Source organism: Heptranchias perlo, chromosome 19 (assembly GCF_035084215.1).
Source record: "Heptranchias perlo isolate sHepPer1 chromosome 19, sHepPer1.hap1, whole genome shotgun sequence".
Lineage (NCBI taxonomy): Eukaryota > Metazoa > Chordata > Chondrichthyes > Hexanchiformes > Hexanchidae > Heptranchias > Heptranchias perlo.
The window spans coordinates 895945-908058 of NC_090343.1; the positions used below are offsets into that span (position 1 = coordinate 895945).

At 46.7% G+C, this 12114-nt stretch overlaps 1 protein-coding gene across 1 annotated transcript in view; it reads right to left on the minus strand.

The window, feature by feature from the left end:
• Positions 1-7104: 7104 nt before the first annotated feature.
• LOC137335056 (myosin-7-like) overlaps positions 7105-12114 on the minus strand; it is a 122135-nt gene continuing 117125 nt past the window's right edge. The window contains exons 38-42 of the mRNA XM_068000132.1: positions 11604-11774; positions 9986-10090; positions 8661-8756; positions 8446-8574; positions 7105-7219 (exon numbers count right to left, since the gene is read on the minus strand). Of these exons, the coding sequence (XP_067856233.1) occupies positions 7208-7219; positions 8446-8574; positions 8661-8756; positions 9986-10090; positions 11604-11774 (513 nt within the window). The 3' untranslated portion in view covers positions 7105-7207. The remainder of the gene's footprint in view (positions 7220-8445; positions 8575-8660; positions 8757-9985; positions 10091-11603; positions 11775-12114) is intronic.

Genomic DNA, 12114 nt, shown 5'->3' on the forward strand with positions numbered 1-12114 from the left:
CACACTCGGTCAAATGCTGCCTTGATGTCAAGGGCAGTCACTCTCACCTCACATCTGGAATTCAGCTTCAAGGGCAGAGTCAACGTGGTTTTATGAAATAGAAATCATGTTTGACAAAACTGTTAGAATTTTTTGAGGATGTAACTAGCAGGGTGGATAAAGGGGAACCAGTGGATGTCGTATATTTGGATTTACAAAAGGTATTCTATAAGGTGCCACATAAGAGGTTGTTACTCAAGATAAGGACTCATGGGATTGGGGGTAATATATTAGCATGGATGGAGAATTGGTTAACGGACAGAATACAGAGAGTAGGAATAAACGAGTTGGCAGGTTGTAACTAGTGGGATGTCGCAAGGGTCAGTGCTTGGGCCTCTGCTATTTACAATCTATATTAATGACTTAGATGAAGGGACCGAGTGTAATGTATCCAAGTTTGCTGATGACACAAAGCCAGGTGGGGACATAAGCTGTGAGGAGGACACAGTCTGCAAAGGGATATCGACAGGTTAAGTGAGTGGGCAAGAAGGTGGCAGATGGAGCATAATGTGGGGAAATGTGAGGTTATTCACTTTGGTAGGAAGAATAGAAAAACAGAATATTTTTTAAATGGTGAGAAACTATTAAATGTTGGTGTTCAGAGGGATTTGGGTGTCCTTGTACACGAAACACAGAAAGCTAACATGCAGGTACAGCAAGCAATTAGGAAGGCAAATGGTACCATGGCCTTTATTGCAAGGGAGCTGGAGTATAAGAGTCAGGATGTCTTGCTGCAATTGTACAGGGCTTTGGTGAGACCGCATGTGGAGTACTGTGTACAGTTTTGGTCTCCTTACCTAAGGAAGAATATACTCATCTTAGAGTAGATTAATTCCTGGGATGAGAGAGTTGTCCTATGAGGAGAGATTGAGTGGAATGGGCCTATACTCTCTGGAGTTTAGAAGAATGAGAGGTGATCTCATTGAAACATATAAGATTCTGAGAGGGCTTGACAGGGTAGATGTTGAGAGGCTGTTTCCCCTGGCTGGAGAGTCTAGAACTAGGGGTCATAGTCTCAGGATAAGGGTTCAGCCATTTTGGACTGAGATGAGGAGAAATTTCTTCACTCAGAGGATTGTGAATCTTTGGAATTTTCTACCCCAGAGGACTGTGGATGCTGAGTCATTGAGTATATTCAAGATTGAGATCGATAGATTTTTGGAGTCAAAGGGAATCGACGGATATGTGGATCGGGCGGGAAAGTGGAGTTGAGGTCGAAGATCAGCCAGGATCTGATTGAATGACAGAGCAGGCTCGAGGGGCCAAATTTCACCTACTCCTCCTATTTCTTGTGTTCTCATGTTTCTGATTGAGTATTCCAAATGTACTTGTTATTGTGGTGGTAGGGGGAGGGGTTGGGGTTGTGGGATGGGGAGAGGTTGAGGCAGGGTTGGGTTGGGGGAGGGGGAAGGGTTGGGGAGGGGGAGTTGCGATGACCCGGAGTCCGAGAGGTGAGCCCAGTGTAAAAGGAGAGTCCGAGAGCGGGAGGTGAGCCCAGTGTAAAAGGAGAGTCCCAAGAGCGAGAGGAGAGTCCGAGAGGTCAGCGCAGTGTAAAAGGAGCATCCGAGAGCGGGAGGTGAGCGCAGTGTAAAAGGAGAGTTCCGAGAGGTGAACGCAGTGTAAATCTAAGGCGACTCATGGCAGCAGAGCTCGCACCCGTGATATGCTCCTCCTGCACTTTGTCGGAAGTCATGGACACTACAGGTGTCCCTGGCGGCCATGTGTGCAGGAAGTGTGTCCACCTGCAGATACTGACTAACCGTATTTTGGAGCTGGAACTGCGGGTGGATTCACTGTGGAGCATCCGTGATGCTGAGATTATCGTGGATAGCACGTTCAGTGAGGTGGTCACACCGCAGGTAAAGAATACGCAGGCAGAAAGGAAATGGGTGACCGCCAGGAAGAGTAAAAGGACTTGGCAGGTAGAGCAGGAGTCCCCTGGGGCCATCTCCCTCTCAAACAGATATACCGCTTTGGATACTGTTGGGGGAGATGGCTTACCAGAGGAAAGCAGCAAGAGCCAGGTTCGGGGCACCACGGGTGGCTCTGCTGCACAGGAGGGGAGGAATAAGAGAGGTAGGGCTATAGTGATAGGGGATTCAATTGTAAGGGGAACAGATAGGCGTTTCTGCGGCTGCAAACATGACTCCAGGATGGTATGTTGCCTCCCTGGTGCTAGGGTCAAGGATGTCACGGAGCGGCTGCAGAGCATTCTGGAGGGGGAGGGTGAACAGCCAGTAGTCGTGGTCCATATTGGTACCAACGACATAGGTAAAAAAAAAGGGATGAGGTCCTGCAAGGTGAATTTAAGGAGTTAGGAGATAAATTAAAAAGCAGTACCTCAAAGGTAGTGATCTCAGGATTACTCCCAGTGCCACGTGCTAGTGAGTATAGGAACGGGAGAATAGACCAGATGAATGGTGGCTGCAGGGATGGTGTAGGAGGGAGGGATTTAGATTCTGGGACATTGGGACTGGTTCTGGGGAAGGTGGGACCTGTACAAGCGGGACGGGTTACACCCGAGCAGGCCCGGGACCAATGTCCTCGCGGGGGTGTTTGCTAGTGCTGTTGGGGAAGGTTTAAACTAGAATGGCAGAGGGATGGGAACCTGAGCAGGGAGACAGAGGAGGGGGAAACAAGGATAGAAACAAAAGACAGAAAGGGAAGAAGCAACAGTGGAAGGCAGAGAAAACAAGGGCGAATAACAAATAGGGCCATAGTGCAAAATAAAACTAAGATGACTAGCAATCTTAAAAAAACAAGTCTAAAGGCATTGTGTCTTAATGCGTGGAGCATTCGCAATAAGGTAGATGAATTAACAGCGCAGATAGATATTAAAGGTTATGATATAGTTGCGATTACGGAGACATGGCTGCAGGGAGACCAACGATGGAAACTGAATATCCAGGGGTATTCAATATTTAGGAAGGACAGGCAAAAAGGGAAAGGATGTGGGGTAGCGTTGTTAGTAAAGGAGGAAATCAATGCAATAGCGAGGAAGGATATTGGCTCGGAAAATCACAATGTGGAATCTGTATGGGTGGAACTAAGAAACACCAAGGGGCAGAAAATGTTGGTGGGGGTTGTCTATAGGCCCCCAAACAATAGTGGAGATGTAGGGGAGGGCATTAAACAGGAAATTAGAGACGCATGCAAGAAGGGTACAACTATAATCATGGGTGACTTTAATCTACATATAGATTGGTCAAACCAAATTAGCAATAATACTGTGGGGGAGGAATTCCTGGAGTGTGTACGTGATGGTTTTCTAGACCAATACGTTGAGGAACCAACTAGAGAACAGGCGATCCTAGACTGGGTATTGTGCAATGAGAAAGGATTAATTAACAATCTTGTTGTGCAGGGTCCCTTAGGGAAGAGCGACCATAACATGATAGAATTCCTCATTAAGATGGAGTGTGAAGTAGTTGAATCCGAAACTAGGGTCCTGAATCTAAATAAAGGAAATTACGAAAGTATGAGGTGCGAGTTGGCTATGATAGATTGGGGAACTTTACTAAAAGGGATGACAGTGGATAGGCAATGGCTAATATTTAAAGAACATGTGCAGGAATTACAACAATTATTCATTCCTGTCTGGCGCAAAAATAAAACAGGAAAGGTGGCTCAACCGTGGCTTACAAAAGAAATTAGGGATAGTATTAGATCAAAAGAGCAGACAAATAAAATTGCCAGAAAAAGCGGCAAGTCTGAGGATTGGGAGCAGTTCAGAATTCAGCAAAGGAGAACAAAGAGATTGATTAAGAGGGGAAAAATAGAGTATGAGAGTAAACTAGCAGGGAACATAAAAACTGACTGTAAAAGCTTCTACAAATATGTCGAGAAAACGATTAGTGAAGACAAATGTAGGTCCCTTACAGTCAGAAATGGGGGAAGTTATAATGGGGAACAAAGAAATGGCAGAACAATTAAACACATACTTTGGTTCTGTCTTCACAAAGGAGGACACAAATAACCTCCCAGAAATGTTAGGGAACCAAAGGTCTGGTGGGAGGGAGGAACTGAAGGAAACCAGTATTAGTAAAAAAAAATAGTGCTCGGGAAATTAATGAGGCTAAAGGCTGACAAATCCCCAGGGCCTGATAATCTACATCCCAGAGTACTAAAGGAAGTGGCCCTGGAAATAGTGGATGCATTGGTGATCATCTTCCAAAATTCTATAGACTCGAACAGTTCCTACAGATTGGAGGGTGGCAAATGTAACCCCACTATTTAAAAAAGGAGGGAGAGAAAAAACAGGGAATAACAGACCAGTTAGCCTAACATCAGTAGTGGGGAAAATGGTAGAGTCTATTATAAAAGATGTGATAACAGAACACTTGGAGGGCATTAACGGGATTGGACAAAGTCAGAACGGGTTTATGAAAGGGAAATCATGCTTAACAAATCTACTGGAGTTTTTTGAGGATGTAACTAGTAGAATAGATAGGGGAGAACCAGTGGATGTGGTGTACTTGGATTTTCAGAAGGCTTTTGAAAAGGTCCCACACAAGAGGTTAGTGTGCAAAATTAAAGCACATGGGATTGGGGGGAATATACTGGCATGGATTGAGAATTGGTTGACAGACAGGAAACAGAGAGTAGGAATAAACGGGTCTTTTTCCGGGTGGCAGGCAGTGATTAGTGGGGTACCGCAGTGATAAGTGCTTGGGCCCCAGCTATTCACAATATATATCAATGGTTTGGATGAGGGAACTAAATGTAACATTTCCAAGTTTGCAGACGACACAAAGCTGGGGTGGAATGTGAGCAGTGAGGAGGATGCAGAGAGGCTCCAATGTGATTTAGACAAGTTGGGTGAGTGGGCAAGAACATGGCAGATGCAGTATAATGTGGATAAATGTGAGGTTATCCACTTTGGTTGTAAAAACAGAAAGGCAGATTATTATCTGAATGGTGATAGATTGGGAAAAGGGGAGGTGAAACGAGACCTGGGTGTCCTTGTACACCAGTCGCTGAAAGCGAGCATTCAGGTGCAACAAGCAGTTCGGAAGGCGAATGGTATGTTGGCGTTCATTGCAAGAGGATTTGAGTACAGGAGCAGGGATGTCTTACTGCAGTTATACAGGGCCTTGGTGAGACCACATCTGGAGTATTGTTACAGTTTTGGTCTCCTTATCTGAGGAAGGATGTCCTTGCCATGGAGGGAGTGCAACGAAGGTTTACCAGACTGATTCCTGGGATGGCAGGACTGACGTATGAGGAGAGATTGGGTCAACTAGGCCTATATTCACTAGAGTTTAGAAGAATGAGAGATGATCTCATCGAAACATATAAAATTCTAACAGGACTGGACAGACTAGATGCAGGGAAGATGCTCCCGATGGCTGGGGAGTCCAGAACCAGGGGTCACAGTCTCAGGATACGGGGTATGCCATTTAGAACCGAGATGAGGAGAAATTTCTTCACTCAGAGGGTGGTGAACCTGTGGAATTCTCTACCACAGAAGGCAGTGGAGGCCAAGTCGTTAGATGTATTCAAGAAGGAGATAAATATATTTCTTAATGCTAAAGGGATCAAGGGATACGGAGAAAAAGCGGGAACAGGGTACTGAGTTAGATGATCAGCCATGATCATTTGAATGACGGAGCAGGCCTGAAGGGCCGAATGGCCTACTCCTGCTCCTATTTTCTTTGTTCTATGTTGTGTGTCCCCTCGCCTGCAGCTCCTTATCATTGCAGGGTTGGTTGGCCTTCCCATCTGTCTGAATTAAAACATGGTGAGTAAAGAGGCAGGAAACGTGACCTGTGGGTTTATGTGCATTTTCTTGCCTCAGCTCATAAGCTGCTGTCGTTTAATGGTTAATTTGAGGGGCGATGTGGTTGAGGGCTAGTTTTCCAGTTATTTTTTTTAGTTATTCACAGTCTTGTGTTCCGCACTGACCTCCTCCCTGTCCAAGATAGATTTTTGGACTCTAGGGGAATCAAGGGATATGGGGATCGGGCGGGAAAGTGGAGTTGAGGTCAAAGATCAGCCGTGATCTGATCGAATGGCGGAGCAGGCTCGAGGGGCCGAATGGCCTACTCCTGCTCCTATTTCTTATGTTCTTAAAATCAAAGGGAATGATTCTCTTCCTGATTTTTCTCATTCCCTTCACCCCAAAGTAATGTGGCTCAGATTTGGGAACTCCATGAACAACAACAACTACTTGCGTTTATATAGCACCTTTAATGTAGTAAACATCACAGGAGCATTATCAAACAAAATTTGACACCGAGCCACATGAGACTGGAGAAGCTGGGGTTGTTCTCCTTGGAACAGTGAAGGTTGAGAGGGGATTTAATAGAAGTGTTCAAAATCATGAAGGGTTTAGATAAAGTAAAAAGAGAAACTGTTCCCATTGGTGGAAGGGTCGAGAACCAGAGGACACAGATGTACGGTGATTGGCAAAAGAACCAAAGGCAACATGAGGAAAAGCTTTTTTACACAGCGAGTGGTTATGATCTGGAATGCACTGCCCGAGGGGGTGGTGGAGGCAGATTCAATCATGGCTTTCAAAAGGGAATTGGATAAATACTTGAAGGGACAAAATTTGCTGGGCTACGAGGAAAGAGTAAGGGAATGGGACCAACTGGATTGCTCTTAAAAAGAGCTGGCACAAGCTTGATGGACCGAAGGGCCTCCTTCTGAGCTGTAACCATTCTATGATTCTATTAGGACAGGTGACCAAAGGCTTGGTCAAAGGGGTAGGTTTTAAGGAGTGTCTTAAAGGAGAAGAGGGAGGAGGAGAGGCGGAGAGGTTTATGGAGGGAATTCCAGAGCTTACAACATGGGCAGCTGAAGGCACGGCCACCAATGGTGGAGCGATTAAAATTAGGGATGTGCAAGAGGCCAGAATTGGAGGAGCGCAGAGATCTCGGAGGGTTGTCGGGCTGCGAATCGAGAATTATTCCCTGGACTTTGACTATACCGAGCTCGTTCTCTCACCTTGCTAACAAGAATCATTCCCTGGACTGTGCCTCTACTGATCGTTGTCACAAGTCAGGAAGCTAACAAGAAATTACATTTAAAGGTGAACTACTGGAAAGATCATTCACAGGATGATTTTGTTTTATGATTTGCTTTATTCACACAATCTTTGTTGCACTAAAACTACATCGAAACAAAACGCAGAAGGAAGCCGGTTCAGTGACTGGAGCTCAGTCTCTCACTCTTCTTGCTGAAATAGAAAAAGAAACACGTTAGTAAACACCAAATATGAGCAGTGTCGGCACCTTCCCTTGAGAGGAGCCGGGGCTCGGAGTCGGCAAATATTTAGGATTACAACTTATATCGTGCGTTTACCATAGTCAGACGCCCCCCTGGCGCTTCACAGGAGCATTAGGAAATAAAATGTGACCAATCCACATAAGGAAATATTAGGACAGGTGACCAAAAGCCTGGTCAAAGAAGTAGGTTTTAAAAAGCATCTTAAAGGAGGGATTAAGGGAGAGAATTCCAGAGCTTAGGGCCTAGATGGCTGAAGGCACGACCGCCAATGGTGGGGTGAGGGATTGGGGGACGTGCAATAGGCCAGAATTGGAGGAATGCAGAGATCCTGGAGGACGTTACAGGGACAGGGAGGGGGTGAGGCGATGGAGGGATTTGAAAACAAGGATAAGAATTTTAAAATCGGGAGGAGATGGGGGAGGGGGAGATGGGCGATGTTAAGGAGACGGTGGTGGGGGGGGGGGGGGAAGAGACAAGTGATGTTACAGAGACGGTGGGGAAAGAGACACGGCAGGGGGTGGGGAGAGATGGGTGACGTTACGCAGACAGCGGAGGGTGGTGGAGACGGTGGGGGTCGAGATGGCGGGGGAGACGGGTGATGAGACGGAGACGGTGGGGGGGGGAGGGGAGAGGAGACGGGTGATGATATGGAGACGGTGGGGGGGGGGAGGGGAGAGGAGAGGAGACGGGTGATGATATGGAGATGGGGATGGGGGGGGGGAGGGGGGAGGAGAGAGGAGACGGGTGATGATACGGAGATGGGGATGGGGGGGGGGAGGGGGGAGGGGAGAGGAGACGGGTGATGATACGGAGATGGAGATGGGGATGGAGGGGGGAGGGGAGAGGAGACGGGTGATGATACGGAGATGGGGATGGGGATGGGGGGGGGGAGGGGAGAGGAGACGGGTGATGATACGGAGATGGGGATGGGGGGGGGAGGGGAGAGGAGACGGGTGATGATATGGAGACGGGGGAGGGGAGAGGAGAGGAGACGGGTGATGATATGGAGATGGGGATGGGGGGGGGAGGGGAGAGGAGACGGGTCCAACAACCGTTCTCTACATTTTTATATAATTCGAGTCGTACAGAGTGACCTGGAAATCTCGGACCTTTCACTACATCAGGCGAATTAATGCTGTTGTTCTGCCAAAGTGAAGCTGCCTGTCTCATTCCTACCTTGATATCCCGGCACCGGCTTCTGATTTTGTTGACCTGAGACTCTGCTATCTCAGCCCGTTCCTCAGCATCATCGAGCTCGTGCTGTAGCTTCCTGTACTTGGTTATATTTGTGCTGGTGCTTTGCTCCTGTGATAAAACCACAAAGTGTTGTTACATCAATAAATGAAACTGGCATCAATGTGAGAAACTTGCAAAGCTGCTGCTAAACTTACAGCCTCTTCAGCCTGGCGCTTGTAGCTCTTAACTTTCAGTTGCAGCTTATCGATCAGGTCTTGCATACGAGCTAGATTCTTCTTGTCCTCTTCACCCTGGGCAAGGAGTTGACAGGTTAATACTAGACCTTTCAAAGCTCCGGAAATTGTAGGTTTCTGCAGTGACTGGTGTGAAAGAGGTGCATAATCTGAAGCATTGAGACACTTCTGATAGAGGTCTTTAAAATTATGACGGGTTTGATATGGTGGAGAAAATGTTTCCACTTGTAGAGAGTCCAAAATTGGAGGTCATAAATATAAGAGAGTCACTAATAAATCCAATCGGGAATTCAGGAGAAACTTCTTTACCCAGAGAGTGGTGAGAATGTGGAACTCACTCCCACAAGGAGTGGTTGAGGTGAATAGTGTAGATACATTTAAGGGGAAGCTGGATAAACACATGAGGGAGAAAGGAATAGAAGGATATGCTGATGGGGTGAGATGAAGTAGGGAGGGAGGAGGCTCATGTGGAGCATAAACACCGGCACAGACCGGTTGGGCCGAATGGCCTGTTTCTGTGCTGTAAATTCTATGTAATTAAATGGCTCTTCACACAAGGGACGAGGGCAGGTAACCGTCAATGTGTGTTCATTTTTTGGTAAATCTTGTGTTTTAAATACTTCTGGAAGCAGGAATAAAAACCTCAGCTTTCTAGTTCCTAAAGTTTGAGTATTTACAAACCCTCCTGTTCCCAATCCAGCTGACTGTTTATTAAACGTTTACTGGCCAATTGGAAAAAACTCTGGGCTTGACTTCCCCGGAGCTCTGCAGTGAATCCATTGAGTGTTGAGGTACTGAGTCACACAGCCCAGGGAGGGTTCGCGTTTGATCCCCACTCAGTCAGGGTGACGGGGGCAATAGGCCGCAGCATTTATGTGGTGGGGGAGGGAAGAGGGGGTGTAAACAGCTCCTGGTCAACACCCACTGACCTCTGTGGGAAGTGCTGCCGAGAGTCATGTTTCTGTCAGAGTTGGGATGTCAATAGACTCATCCATGAGGTCAGAAAGGACAGGGCCTTGGTCAGTGAGTATTCTGGTGAGATGGGGGGGGGGGTCGGCACGGTGACTGGAACAGATGAATGGGATGGGGAAGAGGTCGGAGAGGAGTTCACTGGATCAGGTGTTACCAGGAGTAGAATGTGGAGCCATTCAGGTTCCTGCTCCAGGAAACACATCAAAGTTTGTGAAGGGCAGGTGAAGGATTCCACATGATGCAGCTCAGTGTTGGGCAGTTGGATTCTCACAACCAGCAGTGTGGCCAATATTCTCCCACAAACCCCTCTGTACCTGGTATGTCAGCTCTTTCATTCTCCGCTCGAATTTGCGAAGGCCTTTCAGGGACTCAGCACTTTTCCTCTGTTCAGACTCGAGCTCAGACTCCAGCTCCCTCACCTGGAAAACCGAAGGGAAAATGAGCAAGGTGTCATTGAGTTGTTGTTGATCATACAGGGTTTTGCTAAAATGTTTGTGCCCCAATTCAGGATTTTTTTTACCTTTTCCAGAGAATGGATTTAAAAATAAGAGTTACTTTTAGTGTTTTTTAAGGAATGTGTATTCTCAAGTTGAAAAGAAGAACTGAGATGAAGGGTGGTTAATATGTTAAACAGAAGTTGTTTCCTTCAGAGACTAAACAATAAGCAATTCATTAGCTTGCCGAGGTAATGATAAAGAACTTACACCCATTGTGTTGGGAAATCTTTTGACCCCTGTCTGTGACAAAGGGTTTAAAAAAAGAGGTGAGATCGGCTTTTGGAACCAGGAAGAGTGTGAGGGCCTTCACTGAGGTTATAACTGCTCATGGATAGGTAGAAGCCATCTTGTTTAAGTCAAGTAAGTTGACCCACTGATGTGGGCTACTGTGGTGTATTCTTTATTTTGTATTATTATGTGAAAATAAATTGTATGAATTGAATTGAGTCTGGTAGTAACGGGTGTCCAAGTGTTTGCTCGGCCTGGTTTTAGAGAGGTTGAAGAAATATTTGTGTGAGAGACGGGAATATCCATTTCAGGTCACAAGGGGGAGAGATATTGTACACGTAAATATAGGGCAGCTGGAGTCAACCCCACGAAAGGACGATGCTTGGGCTGCTTGTGGGGGTGACTGAACCCGCGAGGGAATCTACGACAGTTTGTAACTGGCAGACTCTATTCAAAGCTCGGCATTGCACGGCCAATAAAAAGGCCCACAGAACAACTTGTCCGTACTTGTGGCGATGTCATCACCTCAATGAGCTGGATGTTTGAAACTTTCTTCTAAAAAGATTTCTATTAGATTTGGTTACAGGTCACTGGTGAGGGAGAAAAAAGTTTGGCTTCATTCTCAATCCCATGTCACAGTGTGTGAGATTCACGGGTTCGAGATATTACCTCAAACTGACCCAGCAATACCCACATTAACCTGTCTGCAAGGAGAGACCAGGCTCACTGGTCCATTGATGGCCAATGATGTGATTTCTGTCCCTGAACAAATATTTAACATTAGAAAGAGGGCTGAAGAGTAAGATTGTTATTTTTTATGGTTTCTTTGAAAGCTGTAAAGAGTAGGAATGATTCCCCAGACCCCACAAGGAAATCTTGGACCACCCCTGCCATGGGCTTCACTCCCTCCCCTGCGTACTTACCTAACTGCTGGGGACCATTCCCACGGCCTCCTACCACCCAAAATCCCACTCCTGCCCGCTGGCCAAGTCCTGATTTCTGATGGGATCTGGCGGGAGACTCACCTGGGAGATGGAAATGAGGCCTGGAAGTTGAATTGGCCTCAGGACCTCACTCCAGTGAGACCAGATGAGCTGCACCCTCTGCCCCAAACCCGCGGCCAGAGTTAAAATCGGAGCTTGGACTGAACAAACACATGTCCAGAGGCCTCTTTCCATCTCCTTTTCCCTTTGACAGTGTTACTCACTCTGCTCTCCAGCTTTTGGATCTGTTTCTTGCCCCCTTTCATTGCGATCTGCTCAGCTTCATTCAGTCGCAGCTGCAAATCTTTAACCGTCTGCTCCGAGTTCTTTTTCATTCTCTCCAGATGTGCACTTGTATCTTGCTCCTTCTTCAGTTCCTCCGCCATCATTGCTGCCTGAAAACCGTTAAAGTGATTAAACCCCGATCACCAAGTTCCATCGAGTCTACAGCACAGAAACAGGCCATTCGGCCCAACTGGTCTATCCCGGTGTTTATGCTCCACACGAGCCTCCTTCCTCCCTACTTCATCTCACCCTATCAGCATATCCTTCTATTCCTTTCTCCCTCATGTGTTTATCCAGCTTCCCCTTAAATGTATCTCCACTATTCACCTCAACCACTCCTTGTGGGAGTGAGTTCCACATTCTCACCACTCTCTGGATAACCAAGGTTCTCCTCATTTCCCTATTAGATTTATTAAATATGAATATAGGGCAGAGGAGGTGATTAAATTG